This window comes from Oenanthe melanoleuca, chromosome 7 (assembly GCF_029582105.1).
Source record: "Oenanthe melanoleuca isolate GR-GAL-2019-014 chromosome 7, OMel1.0, whole genome shotgun sequence".
NCBI classification, from domain to species: Eukaryota; Metazoa; Chordata; class Aves; order Passeriformes; family Muscicapidae; genus Oenanthe; species Oenanthe melanoleuca.
The window spans coordinates 28,063,168-28,084,308 of NC_079341.1; the positions used below are offsets into that span (position 1 = coordinate 28,063,168).

At 38.9% G+C, this 21,141-nt stretch overlaps 1 protein-coding gene across 2 annotated transcripts in view; it reads right to left on the reverse strand.

The window, feature by feature from the left end:
- Window positions 1–440: 440 nt before the first annotated feature.
- Window positions 441–21,141, reverse strand: part of SNX4 (sorting nexin 4) — a 32,877-nt gene continuing 12,176 nt past the window's right edge. For both annotated transcript variants that reach the window (XM_056496533.1, XM_056496534.1), the window contains exons 6-14: window positions 18,118–18,173; window positions 13,521–13,593; window positions 11,928–11,989; window positions 10,402–10,467; window positions 6,437–6,526; window positions 5,090–5,189; window positions 4,193–4,338; window positions 2,707–2,821; window positions 441–2,324 (exon numbers count right to left, since the gene is read on the reverse strand). In XM_056496533.1, coding sequence (XP_056352508.1) covers window positions 2,277–2,324; window positions 2,707–2,821; window positions 4,193–4,338; window positions 5,090–5,189; window positions 6,437–6,526; window positions 10,402–10,467; window positions 11,928–11,989; window positions 13,521–13,593; window positions 18,118–18,173 — 756 coding nt within the window. In that variant the 3' untranslated portion in view covers window positions 441–2,276. The remainder of the gene's footprint in view (window positions 2,325–2,706; window positions 2,822–4,192; window positions 4,339–5,089; window positions 5,190–6,436; window positions 6,527–10,401; window positions 10,468–11,927; window positions 11,990–13,520; window positions 13,594–18,117; window positions 18,174–21,141) is intronic.

Genomic DNA, 21,141 nt, shown 5'->3' on the forward strand with positions numbered 1-21,141 from the left:
TTGGCTGGTTTCACCTTAAAAAGCCAAAAATCGAAAAGATGAGGAGAAACTGTCACAGTTTGCTATGATCTCAAACTACATGCCATGCTTTCCTGGAAAGACAGAAGTAAAAGAAACAAAGTTATTGCAAATTACCCTTAATTTGCCTCTCACATAATTTCTGCCAAATAATGCAGAATGTTTTCAAAAGCATCTTCTCTTAACTATATGGAGACATACAAGAAATTCAGACAGCTGAATTGTAGCAAGCATCTAATTTTGGCCTTAGCACTACATTCCTGCCTGAAGGGGAAGCTGTGCATAATTCACCAAATTTTAAACCCCAATTTGGAGGCCACTTGAGAGCTAAGATGGACAAGTACCACTTTCAAGAAATCAAACAGCAGTTTTCAGAACAGGAAAGACAGTTTTTTACAAAAAATAAACCAACATAACAAAAATATCAAAGAGCAATTTTATTTATCTTATTTGGCACAAAACTTACAAGAACTGTTTTGTTCCCTTCTTAAATTTTAGTACAACTAGCAAGGAAAAAAAAAAGGAATACTAATACATTTAATGAGCTGTACAGCAGGTGACAAGTGGAAGGAGGCACCAGAAAGATCTACCAAAAATCAAAGTGCATGAAAAATACCTACTCTGAGCGCCTCACGGTATTGTATTAAGGCACCACTCTTTTAGAAGGTTTACTGAATATATCAAGTGTGCAACTTCTTGGTTTGGAATGTGAGAGTCCTTCAGCCTGTACCAGAACCGGATACTGCAACCTCTGAATGGAACAATGTTTCTCCTTGTAGATGTTGAAGGAAGAGACCTCTGCGCCCAACATCATCTCTCAGCCAGGCATGTCACTGTCAAATGCTTTGAAAAATCCAACACAGGTTATCAGAGTACCAGCACTTTACTTCAGAGTTTTAAGCCATAGTGTGCACCAGACCTATGCACTCTTTACAACAGTTTTATAGAAAAGAAAGGTTGAAGAGACAAAAGTAACATGGGACATACCAGTAAATACATTTAGATAGCTTTATCAAAAGAACATTCGAGCTGGAGTATCTCCTAAAAAAAATCTGAATAGTGTTATAATCCAAAATAATTAAATACACTTTTCAACAGATTATTATAAAGCTTCCTTCAGGACTAGCAAACAAGTCTGACAAATTCCACAACACTTCAGGAACTTTCAGTAAGGATGTAGATAAAGCCCAATATTAGACAGTGGTAAGAGGTTTTCATAACTGGAGACATTTAATGCAAATCCTTAACTGCAAATCATGTTATACAGGTGTGTATATACATACACATGTACACATACACTCACACACACTGAAACATCATTAGGGCCAAACAGACACCTTGGTTCCCTGTGGGTTCTGCACATCACTGCTCTGAAGTATGACAGAAGCTGCACCAGGTTTATTATTTCAGCACCTTCATTAAGAACTATTTGTTTAAGAACCAAACCACTTCAGTTACAGGTGCCACAGGCCAGAATCACACCAAGCATAAACAGGTTCCAAACAACCAGAGAGAAGTTGCATCTGCTTCTTACCAGCTTTGACTTTGGTTTTTCTGCTCAGCTGGATCACCAGTCTCCTTTACTTGCAGGAAGAAGTTTAGTAAGAATTCAATACCCATATCAAAACTGAAGTGGGAACCAGTAAATGCAGAATAGTTATCAAACCACTGTACAACACCTCTACTGTAGAGAGTTTCAAACATCTCAGGAGCTTGAGACTGCTTAACCTGAACTCTGGAAAAACATATTTCTCTATGGACATGCAAAGGCATTTAAATATGAACTCTAGGCATTACAATATTTCATTTTTTGTTCTCTTATGGTGTAGACCTCGAGAACACAACTATGTGCCCCATTATAAAACCAGATCACCCTTGAGCATTAAAAATTCTTAACAGCAAGGGCTGGAAAGAAGGGCATCTGGAAGTGATCTACACATTACAGAGCATGGTGCTTCACAAGTCTCTGAACAGTTTAGTTCATACTTTGTGGGATAACTTTCCCAATACCTTTGCCCCAATACAGAGCTGTAGTTTTCAGTAACTCTTTTACCCCTGCATTATTTGCTACCACATATAAAACATGCCACAGAAGTGGCAGTCAGGGCTAAACATTTAACAACATGTCCTTTTCATCCTTTATTAACAATTACATTTATTTCATGATTTGTATGTAAGTCATGTAGCAATATAACATTGGTGTTATACACTGTGCTTCCATTCTCTGGCACTTGGAGGAGAAATTTATTTCCAGGTTGTCACATCTTGCTGAAGCATTCCTTTGCATTTGTCCAAACCTGAATTCCCTTTTAAAAGAACAGTTAAAAATCAATAGGTGGGAATATACTCTATTTGCAAACCTCATCTACAACTTTCTTTGACAGAAGATTTCACAAAGAAGTTCCACAGAACTTCACAGAAGAAGGAAGAGGCCACACTGAGATTGGACCACACTGTCTATTCTATATCTATATATCTCTATCTATATATCTATCTATATCTATATCTATCTATCATCTCAACATTAAGATGTCACTGAGTTCAAGTAGGATGGAGTATGTGGGAGGTTTTATGGTAGTGGCTTCCAATCTTCTGTGACTGCCATGTTCCCAGTTGCTGACAGTCTGCATCCTTCCCCCTGCTGGCAGGACAAACACACTGGGCCAGCCTTTCCCCAGCCACACCTACCTTTTTGCACATGCTGATCTGCATAACAGCATAGCTTATAAGTGCCTCCTTCAAATCATGATTCTTCTGCTCTTTAAACCGTTCTATGTCAGCCCAGGCACTTTTCACGAAGTCTCTGGAATTTAAAGCAATTATTTCTGTTAGTGTTTTACATGTTTCACCCTCAGCTCTGGACACTCAGCAGAGAAGCTGTCTACAAGAGTGCTCCATCTCAGTGCATCCAGTCAGTAAATCAAGTCCTGAAAATACTAGGCATCCCTCAGTGTTCTCATTTTACAACTGGCACCACTACCTAATTCTCTACCTTCTTTTTAAGGGTTTTAACCTAGAGTTTCACAGGATACATTAGGATGTTTGTTTGGTTTGATGCTTTTTTCCCAGGAAGCATCACTGCCATAGAATCAGCATAAGTCAGAACACACCTTATCCCTTCAGATTCTTAGCCTTCTAGTTGGGTAACTAATTATCTTTATGCCAACGTTTAGCACACAACACTGCATGTCTCTTTTTCAATCACCAAGTCAGAACCTTCATCTCTTCAGCATGAAAACTCACTTGTTTGTCAGGATGTGAGACAGTGAAGTACAATAAACATTTACAATGCAAATTTAGCTTTGACAATTCACTTCAGAAATTAATTTTGTTCGTTGGGTGATGTGTAGTCAGGTCTCCTTAACTAAAATGGAGGCATATATCTGTAATTCATACTTTCATTTGTGCTGGATTACCATTCACTCGAAAATTGCTTCCAGATCTACAAAAGCACATCTCCAATACATCTGCCAAAATTATTAAGATATTGCATTTACTGAGTGTCTTGTTGTTTTGAACTATTCATGACCTAGTCTTATCTTTCCAGCTCTAATGCTAACATATGAGGAGATACCATGTTTGCCCCTCTGTTATATGACAGACGTGCTTTGACAAAATCACATTGCTTCAAGAACATCAGTTCCTATTTTTCATTTTTGCATACCTGAAGAAAATTTCATTAGAGTACCAAGAAGCATTACCCAAACACAACTCCCCAGACTTTCTAATCTCTTTCAAACAGGAGTAAGGTGTCCCCCATATGAGAAGTTGCAGAATATGGGCTCAGCACTCTTCGCATAAACCAAACTAAATACAGCATTTGAAGCAAATCAGCCTTTGACTCTCAGCCTATTCAGCTGCAGACCTCCAAGCCCACCTGCCAAATATATTACTAGTGGAACATAAAAGCATGCAAGTCAGCTATTAGAGTGGGCTCAGTAACTGGGAAAGTCATCAGGTTTTACATAAGCCATACACTCAGACCAGAAGCTAACTGCATGTACTGCACTTTATTTCACAACTTGCAGCTGACAGGAGCTTTTATAGACAGCTCATAAACACCAAGAATATATTAAAAACACTTATAAAATGCAAACACCTTCAAGAGCATCCAGTCAAGGACTTTTGCTAAGACAAGCCCTGTGGTTTTTTTTAAACAGTCAAGTCCATTTACCTGCCCTCCAGATTTTTAGACTTCAGTTGCTCTTCTCCTTCCTGTATCTGCTCTTCTAGAACCTTTATCTTGGCTTCCCTCTGCTCAGGGGTTTCTTGCCCAAAGAGCTTGCTGGTCATTCCCTTCAGGGAGAAGGTTCTCACAGTCTACAAAAAACAAGGATACTCTAGGTTTGGCATGTCCTGAGCACAGCCACAGGACATCAGGTGACTTTTATTGGCATTTGTGCTTTCTATTTCACTGATTTTTTGCTTTATTTTCCATTACATTAATTGATAAGTAGCTCTGGTGACTCAGGTTAGACTAAGCAAAGTGAGGAGGAGGTAATTTGATGTTCAAACACTTCAAGGCTGACAAGGGTAAACTTTCAGAGCAGCCTTCCTAGTGAAGCAGGAAAGAAACTAAGAGAAACAAAAGCCATAAAGATATTCCATAAAGAACAACAATAGATACAAGAGTATAATTAAAAATTCTAAAACTGTCATTTACCATTTTCAGATAATATTTGAGGTAATGCTATCTCCCATATAAAATGGATAACACAACATATCAGTAACACCCACTGTTCAAAAAGCAAAGGAAGTCTTTCAGAATTCCCAACATTTTCATCTTTAGGATAGAGTTGTCTATAGATTGAGTGTTATCCTGCTCCAGTCATATATACTGCAACCCTTTACTTGCTCAGTATTCAATAAAAGAAGTTTGGCACAAACAGCTTATGTCACCAAGAACCAAGTTACTTTAAGCCTCACATGCCTCCAGCTCATATGATACCACTTCTCAAAAGCAGCAGCCAGCATGCTGGTGCCATTTAAATATCATTCTAAGTTACTTGGCTCAAATAAAAAATAAATTCAGAAAGAGGCATCTTGGAGAAGAAAGTGGAAAAAGACTCACTCCTGTTGCCAGCTCCTCACACTGCTGTTTCTTAGATGTTAAGTCCTGTGCAGCCATTTCCAAATCATATTGCATTAGTTCATGCTTCCTGCAAACTGCCCTGAAAAGTAAGTAAAGAAAGATCTGTCACGAAATACTTTGTTTTGCTATGTTTCCCTCCATTTACACTTTACAGATAGCATCATGTTTTGTTTGCTTTTGACAGGAAGTACCTCTAATTATTAATCTAGCCTAAATTCAACAGCCCTATCACAGACTGCATAATTCTCCAAATGCTGTAGTTCAGCAAGTTTGGATCAAAGTATAAACAAAGGTCTTAATACAACTGCATTCTGCTTCTCTTTTTAGACTCATTTCAAGATACACTCAGCAATACAAGCCCTACCACCTCCTTAAGGACACCACTGTAAAACAGTTTAATTCAAAATACTTTACAGAAATATCACAGCTTTGACAAAAGATACCTGGAGATGGTACTTGTCACAGCAGCAATCTATCAATCAATCATTAAATTCATCACATTTTCTTTCTCAAGCAATGAAAAAAGAAACTGCTTCCAGACTCATACAGTGCCTTTCATCTGGAAAAGAGGAGTTTCCTCTGACCACCTGCAGTAACTCCCAGTCCAGTGTGGGCTGATGATGCTACATCCGTACTCCACAGCTGGATGCACATTTGTCTCCCAGGAGAGGCTGCCAGTGCTCCAGGTTCCCACACAGCAGCCCTCGCACTCGCCAACCCAATTCTCTGCTGAACCTCTCCAAGAGGTTCAGAGCCAACCCCTGCAAAGCACAACAGCTTTAAGCACAGCCTTGCAGCATAAAGCATTTTGCTTTTGTGTCCATGCTTGTTAGGGGGGACTGTTTGACAAAGACCAATGTAAAACAAAACAAAAAGTTTGTATTTAAATACACAACACTGTGCAGCAAATGCAAGTTGTACTGGGCACTTTGAAAGTTCCTGGAATTTATAGCAGCAGCTATAGTAGCAGCTCTGTTTGGCCTATCTCATTTGAAAGCTGGAGCTTTCAGCATATTGGGGCACTATTACACCAAAAGCAAAGGAAACAGTGGAACCAGAAGAATAAACAGCATTTTCTTCCATAGTATACAGGTGTAAACATTTCTGTCTTATCACTAGTGATCAAATCAGTTTTAATTTGTATTGCCACTCACATGGCAATCAAGTGCAAGCAAGCAGATTAAGAAACAAGAACATGGAGACTCCACAACACTGGACTTTACCCTTCTCAGAAACACAAGAGGATACCAGACTAAATTAAACATCAACATCACATTAGAGAAAATGTCTACAGCTTCCTTTTGAGCTCCAGACTTCTGTACATACCGCAGTGCCTCTGCATAGAAGAGATATTCCTTCAGCTGATCTGCATAGTGCTCCTCTTCTTCCAGTATGTCATCAATAGAAGCTGCATATCTAGTGAAAAACAGCCACAGCTAAAGGTAAATTTACTGATTAAATTAACCTTTAAGGATACACATCCAGTAAAAACGGAGAACACAAGTTTGACAGAAACACCCATGACAAAAAGCAAAGAGCACTTCCAAAAAGGGTTTTTCCTTTGTTTTTAATTAAACTCTGAATCAGCTAATGTCAACATTCTCATGGGCCTGCTTTTTTGGTTGTTACTACAATTAATCTTTTGACAAGTACAAAACCTAACATAAGTCTCCTGTTGAAGATGAGACAGCTTTTCTCACAGGAAAAAAAAACACCTATTTATTACTTTTCTTCAGTGGACAGTCAACAGGCAGCACCAAGACAAAAAAAAAAAAAAAAAAAAAAAAATGTAAAAGAAATCCTTCAAGGCTTAAAGCATTAAGGGCCAGGAATGTGAACACCACACCTGAAAAGCAGAGATTGCTTTCATGGCTTGTTATTCAGCCTGAGTATAAGATAACTCACAAGGATGCCCTGAACACCACAACATTAAGTCCCTTCAGCTCCTTCAAAATCGATAGCTTTGTCTGCTGTGTAAGTCAGGCATTTTAATTCACAGCAACAGGAAGTTTAACCCTCCTTTTAGGGAGAAACCTGAAGTACAAGGGCTTGGACCAAATCTGCAGCTCTTGCACTCACTAAGAGTTTTGTTATTTAGGCTGAGGTCTCCCACAAATAGCAAAAAGCACTTTATTTTTCTAGTTGATACTGCTTATTTGACAGTATTTAGTGTGTTTTTGCTAACCAACTGACCGTCTGGGACAGATTTGCAGCGACAGGCCTACAGCTAAGAAGTAACAGCACATCTCATTTGGCACAGCCACAGAAATCAGATTCCTCTGTAGCCTGGCACTTAGGGCACGTGCCACTGGAGATAACCAGGATGAATGAGATCCCACACAAATACCTTCATCTATTCTGCTAACTCAGTCTGGATTCTCAGCAATGTGGCAATCTCTCACACATCTGCAGGCTCTCTGAAGTGAGCATATATCCATTCTTCTCTAGCAAACAGTACAATGTGACCCAAATGCTAATTATAGCACCTCTTAGCTTTCCAGATTTTGCAAAATCTTTGCATTTTTCCTTTTCCCCCTATGCCTCTCCAGTAATTGGCTTTGTGAAGAAGTGGCAGAGCCTCAAGCCGAAAGGGAACCGGTAACATGAATTTGGGAACTTTGCAAGTATGATGAGTTGTTTAAATGCTCTGTGAAATCAAAAACATGGCACATCCAGGAAAAGTCCTACCAAGGCTTTTGGTGATGAATAAATACAACATATGAAGTGGTCAGCAACAGCAGACCAGTTTAACTAAAAGGGATTAAAGAACAGGGAGAACAAGAATTCATATTATGAATCAAAGTAAGGAATAAGTCAAAACTGTTGAAAAAATACACTTGTTCTGAAAAAATCCTGGAGCCACACAGGTCACAAATGGCTTACCCTATTTTAAGTTCTGCAGTGCAATAATTTTAGTATAGCGGTTAGATTTCTCAGGGCAGCAGATGGACCACATTTCATTTTCAAGTAAGATCTAAGTTTAGAGCAGTGCTAAAGCTCATCTGTGGCAGATTAACTCTCAGAAAAGAACCTCAAAAACAAACAACCAAAAAATCTCACCAACAAAATCCTACCTTACCTATAAGGTTTTTATAATGAGTTTGATTTGAGGGAGAAAAATGCAGTAAGCTACATTTCTAACTGCCTAAAATTAAGCAAACTAGAGAAAGTGTTAAAGAGAAACATTGCAGAAAGTTCTAAAGGTACCTGCCATGGTCTCACTCTTTGTTTAAGCTGTCAACTTAACCCTTCCTTTAGTTTAGACTGGTTCAATATATAATGATATAGTTGATACAGAGATAAAGGGTCACTCATTAATGGAATAAAGGACAGAAGTCAAAGGTCTGGCATTTTTTTCTTTCATCTTTTAAATGCTAGCTATAGCCATTTACTCTTACTCAGCATACTCTGTCTCTTTAGCAAGCCTCATCTTGCAATAAAGCACCCACCCAGAGAAGCTTTGGGGTGTCTTCTCCAAACTTTTAGCAGTTTTAGATCATACTACTCAATAACAACTCAAAAGCTTAAATAAACATCTAGTAAAGACTACAGCATATGCGGTAGATAGAGAATAATTAAATTAGTTTTGAAGTTTAACATCTATATTAGGCAACCTTCTAGAAGTAGCTTTTTGTTGCAATAAATTCCTGCCTGATGTTATGGGAATGGTAACTGAACTGGCAAGTTATGCTTTAAAGAGATCACAGATATGAACCTTACTGCTAGGAGACCACATGGGTCACTGAATGAGTTCCTGAACCTCAGTACTGCTTCTTGCTTGATTGTAATCACTAAGGGATTACTGTTATACAAGAGTGCCAGAGCAGAGGAGATGACAGACAAAGAAAGCTACCTCAGACTTCATGCAGTGAGTAAAATTACCCAGAATAGCAGTTACCCACTGCCATTACTCTGGACCTTTAGCCCTGTGTTACAGACAGATATATTAAATATTATGGACATGTGAGAGGGTTCAGCCTCCTGACTGAGAAGTGAGATAAGCTTTTTTTAATTGGCTATGCATTTCCAGGTGTTTGACATTTTGGTGTGGTGTATCTGAACCACTGAAAACCTACATGTGATTTTTAACTCCATTGTATCATACCAAGTTTTCACAACCTCTTCTCCTGCCTATCACAGTAGGTGCTAAACACTGTATCCCACCCCTACTTCAATTACTTTTCTTCTGAAAGCAGAATGCATTCTCCATTGATTTATTCTTACCAGAGCTCTCTGCCTTGAAAATATTACAGCTTTTCTTTTATGGGAACCACCCCATTAGACAAAACACAGAACCATAAATAAATTATTCAGAAGGTGTCCAATTCTTAAAGATTTCATAAAAGCAGAATAAAATAAGCAGATAAAAGCTTCTAAAAAAGCTGAGGGCATGGCTCTTTGAGCCCTTCCACTCGGAAAGGCCAGTAACAATTAACCTGTTAACCTGCCACCACCAATGACAATCAGGCAGTCATACATATGTAAATCTGCCCTATAAACTAAACCTGAGAACTTTATTTCCACAGGAATTATACTTTATTGGTAAAAAATATTGCAAAAAGTGTCAAACATCTTCCATCTCTTGCTGGAGTTGTTACTTATCTGTTATGTGAGATTATAGAAGAGGAATCAGAGTGGTAAGAAATGCTGTTTCACTTGCTGTATGTGGCTACCTGAAAAGCAGAAGCCATAAGCTTAAAATATCACTTCTGTGAGCACTCCCAAGTGCTAGACTCTTATTTTGAAGCCTGTGCTTCACAAACTCTGCCAAATGACTCTAAAGATGCATAGAAAGAGGATTCTTTATTATATCCAGTCAGTGTTTGTTTCAAGAATCCACTGGAGTTTTGGTGCCGATTAATTAAATTTCTTAACTCCCTGTAATTAAGTCCAAATCTGTGTGCCATCTACCACATGGTACAAAATGCTGCTATCAAAACCAAATGGATCTCATCAGGTCTGCAGTACATTAAAGTTGTGTTCCACCAGTTTCTGGCATAGTAGCTTAAAAGAAAAACTGGAAGGATTCCAAACACTTCTACGATTTCAAAATAATAATAAAAAAAGAAACCCCTCTGGTTCTCCTGAGGCTTTTTGAGCTACTTAATACAGTATATGGATGCAAAAACTGTGCCTGCATCCAAGGCACAGAAACACTGTATACCTAAAAACAATGTACCCCCAACTTTCTTGGTACTCATATGTACTTTGGGATTGAGGGAAAGAGAGGAAAGAGGGAGAGTTCCACATCTGGCTTACATCAAACTATCAGATATTCAGTCAGTACTTACACATCCATGTGGTGGCCAGCACTCTGCAACCCATCCCCCATCTCCTTCTCTATTGCACTCCACTCACTGTAGGAAAAACAAACGAGAAACAACATCACACATGAAGGGTAAGGGAAGTTAATAAGCTGCATCCTGTATATAGTTTCTTTCCAGGTGACACCTGAATGGAAACTGCCTTAAAGTTAGACTCAGTCAAACTGTTTTTTTTTCTTTAAGGAACAGCACTGACATTGTGCCAAGGCCATTTATGGCACTCTGTAAAACAACTGTCCCTAAACTCATCATCACAAATATTGAGCATAATGGGTTTGGAGCATAATCTTGTTTAAATAGCTGAAACTCAATTTAAAATAAAAATCAAACAAACAAAACCAAACAACCACTTAATATGAATGGGACAAGGGACAACAACAATGGTGAACTTTCTGAAATACATTTTGGGCTCACCAAGAATATACTAAGCTTTCCAGACTTACAGGATAGAAGACAGAAGCCTTTCATTCCAAAAACCAAAGGGTGGGATTTGACTTTTGAAAACATTTTACTTTTCCTGAAACTATTTTATGTATATAGCTTTTTGTTTTCGTACTAGACTCCCGTTTAGTTCCATGCATAAAAAAAATTTCCAACTTGCAATTGTCTCAACTACCTATTTACATGAGAGATATTATTTAGATAAAGAAAGAAACAGAGCTACAAAAAAGATAGCAAGAGACTTGTTCTGGACATTCTAGTATGTACTCTGCCATTTTGCGTTCTCAGCTTTGAGAAACCTTGGGAGTTCTTAGTTACAAGAATTACACACACAACTCTTTTTACAAGGGAAAAAAAGGTTCTCATTATATTTCACATAATTCATCTGTAATGCATCTATTATGTCCTTCACTTTTTCATAAACATTCTACTCTGCTGATGTTGATATTTGTTTGTCTTTGTGTTATTACAGAACTACACCTAATTTCATTTTAAAACCCCCAATGAGAAAGACATCTGCAATCCATTAACCCAGAGAATTAAATTTAGCACTTGAACAGTGTGTAGAAGCAGGAGGTTTCCCTTAACCAGAAGTTTAGATTCCTGAATTCTCCAGTGAGATGGAAAACTTGAGCATGCAATTCCCTCATATAAATCAAAAAAACAATTGGCAAATTCACTTCTAAAACCCACTAAAATTGGAGAGATACAATTGTTGATTTTTATCCGTTGAAAGAACTTAGAAGCTTTTTCAGAGACAACTGCATGAAGAATAGTGAGTTACTTTCTGAAGAAACAAAATGCCAATGCAGCAGCAGAAGGCCCAAAGGCCTGGTACACAAAGCAAAAAGCTGTAGCCTTCCACTAGAGACTGAGCTCAGCAGGTCCAGAAATCTCTGCATGCAGCACAGAAATCTCATTACAATACAGAGTTTTTCAAGATAGACAATGAAACGTTTCAGATATGCTTTTCAAAAGCATAACACAACCAACAAATTCCCTTCTCTCTCCCCATAACTTTGTATGTACTTAAAAACTGGATGAACTCTTACCTGAATACTCTTCCATAGTTGCCATGGACTTTATAGACACCATAAAGCCGGTCTGCTACCCTCTAAAACATTTTAGAGACAGGTTTTTGTCATCAACATTAAGTCAAATTACTTTGTGAAAACCCACAAACACACCCCAAGCTAAAGCCCTAATGTTCTTATACAGGAAAACAAGATTAGGTTAGGTCTAAATCTAACATAAGCCACTACTGAAAGAAAAAAAAAAAATTTAAAAATCAACAGCATTAAGTCCTGGAAGACTGAATCAAGACAATCAAGGCTATATTGAAAACTAGCACTTCAAATCTATCTTTGGAAGTGCTCATTGATAGGATATGTCTGTGGGGACCATAATCAAATTCCCTTCAGTTTTTGATAATGAAATATAAAGCAATCTTTATCTGAATAATGCCAAATTTATATACACACTTGCCTAAAGCCAAAAGTCCATCTTGATATCAATACTGTAGAGAAACCTTCAGTAAAATTCTAAGAAGTGACTTGATTTTTCCACCCAGCTGACTGAACTAAGGGAAAGGAAATGAGCTATCCATTGCAGAACTCATTGCTTGAGCTAAAGGTCATTTCAGCTGTTTGGAGTGCCAATACCTGCTGCAGCCAGCACTACAATGCTGGCAAAACCTCTGAAGAAAAGACATGTGTACACTCTGAAGTGTGAGTTGTAATCCAGATAATGCCCTTGGAATTGTCATGTACCAATGAATGAGAGTGAAGTTCTGCAGGAGCTGCCATTGTTATTATTATGTCTGTCACAGCAGTAGTAAAAAGGAAACAAACAAGTTGCCCAACAGATCTCACACACACAACCCTGAGAAAACAGGACTGTCTGTAGAACACCACTCTTGAGAGTGATTAATTCTCTCAAGACCTGAGTTTAGCAGACCAATTCATTACTGCGCTCTCTGCCACACAGGTCCATTGAAAATTAAATCCCTGTTGAACATACTAGAAAGAAGTATACTCTCATTATTGGAATTATAATCTCCTATTTCCTTTCTGTGCCTTTTAAAAAATAACAACCTTCCATTCTTAACCCATAGAGTATCTTAATGCATTACATAATTGTTGTCAGCATTAGAAATACTATTATTCATTGCAAATCAATGAACGAGCCCAAAAGAGAAAAACACATACTGGGAAGCAGAAAGGATTCATACTTCAAGCTCAGGAAAACAATGTGTTATATGTCTGCCCAAAAAATTGTGTTTTGAGGCCCTTCCCAAATCAAACATCCAGCAAAAGCAACTTGACTGCTGAGTAGAGAGAAGCAGACACCTCGATCCTCTTTAAAACACCTCCCTGTGATACGTGACTGTCAGAGGACAGGCCAGATTAGCAATGTGAACTGTCAAACCCAACCATCGTATCTGGAACTCCTCCCCCCTCCCAAATCTGCACAAAGTCTGTGCCCTCACCTCTTGCTGTCTCCTGCTCCACACTCTGGAGACAGACTCCCTCAGGCAAAACTGCCCTCATTCTAGAACACATATACCACTTCTCTTGACTAAACAAGAAATGCTGCCTTATAAATAAATCATACTATTTGTCATGACACACATGGGAAATACTTACAGCCCTGACTCGCAGAAGGTGTGATATGACAGACTGCAGTTCATCGCTGTAGTGTTTTAGCTCAGTAAATCTCCTGGGAGCAGGAAACAGATAGTACATCATTAGCCATCATGAAAGCAAGCTTTCACAGCATGCACAATAGAGCCACAGCCCTGCAGCCAGCAACACCCAGCCTGGATTGTGTTGGACTGCAATTAGCTGAAGACTCCTAAAGAAGTGACTGCTGAGTTTAATTTCCCTAAAGTGAACAAACATCCCAACACTTGCATGACTGCTGGCTTTTTTAAAAGCAAATGTTGAAGGCTCAGATCAAATTAAGAGATAAACTGTTATGAAATAAGAGTAGTTAGCTGAAGTTATTACATCACTGTTTTGTTGATAGGGTTTTTTAATGCGATTTATAAAAGCAAGGGTTAGTCAATAGGAAAGCTTCAAACAAATACAAAGTCAAAATCTGCTGAAGCATATTTCTCAATAAAAGCATGTTTACATTTCTGACCTCACAAAGATACTTTACTTTGAAGCTGCCTCTATCCAGTTCTGGGCACAGCTTTTCAGGGGTTCAAGGAAGCATTCACAATTACATTTCCCCTAAAGCTAATCTGTACAGTAACTGCAACATGTGAAATCCTATTGAGACTTGTACCTGCACAGGAGCCATGTATGGCTGAAGGCCATCAAATCACTACATCTCAACAAGGTACCAGACAGGGAAGCCATTGCACATCACGTGCACACTGCTGGCTTGTCACTTCTGGAGAAGAGGTGTTTTATCAGCCAGCCCACTTAGGCTTTAGAGGCAATTTGATACCTTTAGCTCTTGCTAAATAACAAAGGTGAATCGTTTGCCACAGCTTTGCTAGTGACAGGTAACCAATTAAACCACAGCAACAGCCTCTTGTGTACACATAAACCCTGCCTGCTACACACAAGTCTAGCTCGTGACCTACTTTACACAATAATGTATTTATTTCATCCAGATGGAAAGCCAGAAACAGCTTTACCTAAATTACTAAACAATGATCTGAAAATAAACACAGAAGAATGCAACTAGAATTAAGGAATGAGAGACTGAGATTAGTGTTCCAGGTTGATGTTCAAGAATAAAAAAATAAAACTTCATCCCTCCTCCCACTGCAGGCACACAGTCAGGCTTTGTGTTTCAGAATAGCTTGTATCCAAGAGGTCTCACTGAAATGAGTCGGGTCACTTGTTTTGGGTGACCAAGTATGAAATTCCAGTGTTTCTCATTTAACACCTCCTTCTCCCCTGCCAGGAAGTCTTCCCCTAAAATATTCCCATCCTTACATTCAGGAAGTAAAAGCTTTAGTATGACTTATAATATTTTTGATTTCCAAGAAGCATTTTTTTATACTATTATGACACACACAGGGTTAAAGTACATAAAAAGATTTAAAAGTTAGCAGAGAAACTGTATGGGGAAAAAGAAATGTAGTCACTGATCTGCACAGAGGGATTTAGAAAGCAATCTTTTCAGTTTACACTTTATAAAATATGCACCAGGGCTGCATGTCAGACAGCTGCAGACACGTACAGTGAAGATATTTGAAATAATTGAACTAAAAACAAAAGATTAAAAAGCATGCCTGCAGCTCAGGAAGACTCCCCTTTCCACTCCAGAAATTTATAATGGAAAGTTTTATTTATCCTGTTTTGCCACAAGAAATCTTTTAGGAATGTTGTACTCCCTGAAGGCAAGAGTCAGGAACCTAGGAGGACTTTCAGTATCCTGGCCTCCAGCAGCAATACATCTCTCAGACCAATTCTTCCTCAATTAAAAAATATTTTTTTAAAATTACTACTTCAGAATCAATCTGTCTTCTATTTTGTGTCAGAAGAGCATAAACCAAAGTGCTGCTATATTTTTCCTAGTCTTCTGTGAAGTTTGAAAATTTTACAAATATAATTTTCTGGGAAAACTGTTTTTAAGAGACTGGCGGTGTTGCAGACAAAAGTTTATTTCTCAAATATTTGCTAAAGTCCTACTCATTGCTCATGTAGAAAAAGAAGTTACATAATTAAGTAATTTCCAAACAGAGCTGAGTGAGGCACACAAAGGGATGTTTACTTTCCAGCGTATCCTACCAGTAGAAGTGTGAAACAAGACATAATTTTGGTACTCAATAACTGAGGCTTTTTTACTAGCACTTTTCACTTGGTTTCACTGGTTCTGCAGCATCAGCAACAGTCTAGATACTTAACTGACCTATTAAATAGAACTTGAGACACAAATGAAGAGCTGATTGGGTCACATTGGTATAGGAACACCAGCAGGTCTCACAAAATTACTTTCTATGATACTAATAAAAAAAAAAATCCTTTACAGTAGACAGCATTTCAGTGTAAGTTATTTACTTTGTGCATTTTACTCAGCAGTAATCCTCCCTGCATCAGGGCAGGCAGTGCCATTGTCCTGTTTTGTGAAGAGCAGTACTACAAGAAAAGAACTGTTCACTAAAAAACAAGGCACTTGTCCAAATAACCAGACAAAAAAAAAAAAAAAAAAAAAAAACCAGAGAGCTACTAAAAAAAAAAAAAAAAAAAAAAAGCCTGCCTTAGGAAAGGCTTTAGAATTTTCTAAAGAAATTTTCCACCAGAACCCAAAAGCTATAGTTTTGATTAAACCCAGAAAGAAAAAGAAAGGATGGGTGAATGAGGCCAAATCAGAGAGGTTTGCAGTAGATACACATTTACCTGAGTACCAGAACACCATATTTTTATCACCATTTAATTCCACCATTGAAATTATAAACTGCTTCCCACAGAAGAAAGTTTAGTTTCCAGTCTACATTTGACCTTGAAGAGCAGCCTTGTTTCAGCTGCATGAAACTCCTCATGTTGCCAAGCTGATGGGTGCAGCTCCAAAATCCCAACTGGGAGCTGCAGCTATTCCTCACCTGAAGCTCTCCTGGCCCAGCAGCCTGAAAGCCTACACTCCACACAGCAGTCACACCTTTTGTTTCAGCAAGGTGAGCTTGCTCAACCACTTCACCAGCCAGCCACACAAAAGCACCAAAGGTTAAACAGAGAGGCCAGGCAGAACATTCCAGGCAGCTCAAGCACCAGTGTGCTGGGCAGAGCAAGGCACAGTGCCTCCTGCGAGAGCCACACATGCTACAGCAAAATGCAAACAAACAACTTCTGCTCATCAGTTATTTATTAAACAATTTGTATCCCCAAGTGCAATTTGGAAGTTATGTAGCTGGCAGAATACTACAGAAAACACGTGCCATCTCTCAAGTGCTGTGAAGGCTTTATCGAGGAACACACACTGGAGGAGGGTTTTTGTTACGAGCCCTTTCCTCAGGTATTTCCTCCATTGTATTAACCCTTTTTCTGCTTTTTAACAAGCTACTTCTCACAACAGCTTTGCTTTCTGAAACACTGTTACCTCAAAAGATAACAAGGATGCTCATTTAACAGTCTTGCCCACCTGTGCCTACAGTCAGACTTCTGGCAGTTTACCTGCTGTGAGAGCAGGAAAAGATAACTCCTACTGGCAACAGGAAGATGACTGAGGATGAAGCATTCAAACAAGGGACCATTTTCACCTGCAGATACAGAGAATTGCTGTCTTCTGATCTCATTCAAGAATGGTATCCTTTATATTAAACCCTGGCTAAAAGCTTCCTGGCAGCCACAGAAGGCCCTAAAACCAAGCACAACAAAAAAGGAGGGACTGGACTAATTCACAGGTTAAGCCTGTGAAAAGGTTCAGAAAGGTATGTATGTACCCACTAACATCCTTAACACAATACCCCAGATTCCATGGAACAGACAACAGGAAGCAGTCAGGCTCAGGGGCTCTCCCCAGGGAGCATCTCCTGGTGCCACTGCTGGACAGCAAGTGCACCCAGAAGGGCACTTTGCACCAGTCTCCATGGCCTGTGGATGGCAAACAGCAACACCTCTTGGCCCCACCACTGTACACTGATGCTTCTAAACTACTGCAGAAGCAGAAACTCCCATTTTACCCTTCCCACATCACCAAAGCTGTGATGAACCTCCCACTATACATACTGACAATTCTGAGCAGTTTTTCTATCCAGCAGATTGCCCAGTGCCTGTCCCAGAGCTCTGAAAACTGCAACAGAGCTGAACTGACCTCTGGACTTCCAAAAGCATCTGTGAAAATTGGCAGCTTGGAGAGAACTATGAACTGCAACACCAGGGTGTGTGCATCCAGAGCTGTACACTTGCAGACTTCTGGAAAGACCTACTATCAATCTGTATTCTGTTCATGCTTGGAAAGATTTCTTGAAAACAAATATTAAGAGGTTCTTTTTTGGAGTCTGGTTTTGAGGCTTTTTTGTCCCTTCGTTTTAGTCTAGCTAAAATGAAATACTCGTTTTACATAAAGTGATGGATTTTTTCTCAATGCTTCCTGCTTCTGGAGGCAGGATTTATCAAATCTTTTCACACTACCTCTTTACTGGGCTTCTGTTAAGATTTGAAGTGCAGAAAGATATTTTTTTATTTTCTGAATTTATACTAAAGAGTTAGAATATTCTGTCACCTGAAGTTATAGTTGTAACTGAAAAAGGGAAAGGGAGGGAAGAAGGATGTGGAATCTTACTTGTCTGGGTTTTTCACTCTGAATGTTGCATTAAGAGCTTTTAATCTGGAATCTGCCTGAAAAAGGGGAAAAAAAGCTTTGTTAATTTAATGCAATTGAATCTCAGTGACAAAAAAAATCTCAGCCTTCTGGCAGCACCATTTCTAAAACGTCCTGCCTTCATGGCATATTTAAATCTTCAAACATTGAACAAGTTGACACCAGCTGCCCTGAATGTCAGATATTTTTATTAAAAAGTCAAAAAACTATGCTATTTTTGTGAATATGATGTAAACAGTAACCACTAAAATAAAGCTGGTATAATCCAAGTCCCACAAAAATAGTCCCTTCTTAAAATGCTACACAAATCATGGAGTTAAGATACACAACCTCACATTCTTTTTAGATGAAGCAATTAGGTAACTTAAGACCATATGGACAAGCTATTTTATATTTCTCAAACCAAGTAAAACCAGTGGTAGTGTGACCTCTATATGCTCTTTATTACCAGGAACAGTCCCCCAGTGAAATCAAAATCTTATATATGTTGTTCTCTTATTTTTTATTACTTGCTTTACAGAAAATATGTAATTTGTATATCAGAATAGAGCCTTTTTAATGCAATGTTCTTCTCTATAGTAGAGCATATATAAACCTCTACTGAATAAAATTCAATACCTAATTAAAAAGGTAATTGACTGCTTTAGTTTTTGAGATGTTGGTTGACGAATTACTGCAACAGTAATATTGAATGTTTTTAAGGAGATGGAGGGGGTTTTTTTCCAGTTTATTGAATATTAAACTGTGCAGTGAGAATTTACCCCTAATAAGACACCAACACAGGTGAGAGATCCCAGCCTCATCCACATCACTACAACTCTTTCATTCCTACAAATGCATTTTACACACAGCTCACTCAGGGCTCATCTATATTAAAGAAAAATGCCAATTGTGGGTAAATGGCTCGAGTTTACATTTGACCAAAACACTCTTCTCTTCAGTAAAAGGAAAATAAATCAGCACACCTTACAAAGTGTATAGATTTCATATAGTGTGCTCCTTGAGCTAACAGGCAGGGCCACAGCTGCAAGCAGTAAGTTACTTCAGCAGCACTTGTTAGTGTTGGTACATGACAAAATATTTTGTGTGCTGTTACAGAAAACTCAGAGCCTGAAGAGCTATTTTGAATTTGTCAGTGAAGGGAACACAGTGTCTTCCCAAAAAAAGAACAGAATCTGTCCTTCAGGGGCCTTGTAATAGCCTCTACAGATAAAACAGGCACAGTCTGAGACTGTTTCACCTCCCACTACATTTGGGCTGAGCAGAAGATACCCCATACACAGCCTAGAGAAAAGGAGGCTTAGAGGAAACATTATTGTTCTCCACAATTACCTGAAAGGAGGCTGTAGTGAGGTGGAGGTTGGTCTCTTCTCCCACATAATAAGCAGCAGGACAAGAGGAACCAGCCTCAAGTTGCTTCAGGGGAAGTTCAGATTGGATGCTAGGAAAAATTTCTTTACCAAAAGAATTGCCAAACACAGGATCAGGCTGCCCACAGAAGTGATGGAGTCATCATCCCTCAATGTGTTTAAAAGATATGCTGATGTGGCACTCAGGGACATGGTTTAGTGGTGGACTGGTGGCAGAGCCAGGTTAAATGTAGCTGTTCTTCCAATGACCAAACCACCAAAACAAAGTATAATCCACAAACCAAAAGGTAAGGGAACAAAATCCTCCAGACTATGACTGACTGACATGAGGAGAAAGCAGGTTCATTGTCACCACTGCATGTGACACTTCTCTAAGAATATCTTGCAAAGGGAAGACAAGGCAGGATGGGAAGCATGTCCCAGACAGCACAAGGAACACAAAACACTGCAGGAGCTTCAAGTCCCAGCCATTATTCTTATTCAGAGCACTTCTGAGGCTTGTATAGTCTTGGATCTCTACTGCCATACACCAAAAAAATCAGTACACAAGCCAGTTACGTTTTGGGTTGTTCACACACACCTGCAGGTACTCCTCACACATCCTCTCACAGTACAAACATCACCTAGATACACTGACATTATCAGAGTCCTTCCCTCTGAGCAGCTATTCCCCAGAACCCTGTATTTAGATTGAAACAACAGCACCAAAGCCATTAGAGTCTGTTGGGGCAGCAGGCACATCCAACAGCTTTACACTCTGAAAGCACAACTTCCTACCCTACAGTTACAGGGCAAGTTTTGGCACAGTGTGCTCTGAAGGAAGAGCTCAGTAGGTTCATACAAGCACTGTCAGGCAGGAAGCACAATCCTAACAATGCTCAACCATCTCAGTAGGGCTATTTCCTTTTTGCCAGTTGTAGCACAGTAACTCTCACACACCACTTTTGAGCATTTACGCCAGAGTTCAGCTTCTAGACAAACATCTGTCCAGTCTTAAAACTGATTTAAGAGTAACATGCACAAGCATTTTAGAGATGAACCACCCATTAAATGAGGTACAGCTGAGAAATTTTCAGAGAGTTAATGCATACTATGGTCCTATAATCATTTATGTAAACTAAAGAGAGATGGGAACTTTCTTTTTCCTACAGGAAGGGTTAAAAGTCCCAAGTGACAAATCCCTTAAATTAAAAACCCCTTAAAAATTAAGTGCTGGGATTGGAAGGGAGTAAAGGCATGATTTAATGATACAGCTGGCAGAATAAACAGTCTTCAACATCAACATTCAGCTATAGCATGCTACATTACATTAAAACCTAATTTAAAGTTTAGTTAGAGAGCTCAAACCCTCTCAGACAAAAAATACATCCAGCTTAAATGCAGCAGAGGCAGCAGAAACATAAACAAATGGCCTAATTCCAGTCTAAAACATGCACTGAACAGAGGTTTTCCTTCCAGTGTAGTGCTAAATGTTGAGAGTTTATACTTCAGATGTAGAATAAGGAAGATTCTTTTTACCAGGCTTTTGAAAGTTATTTTCTTTCCGAAGGAAACTGGAACTGTAAAAGGGAAAACATACCCAAATCTAGAGGGAAAACAAGACTTGCTCATCTCT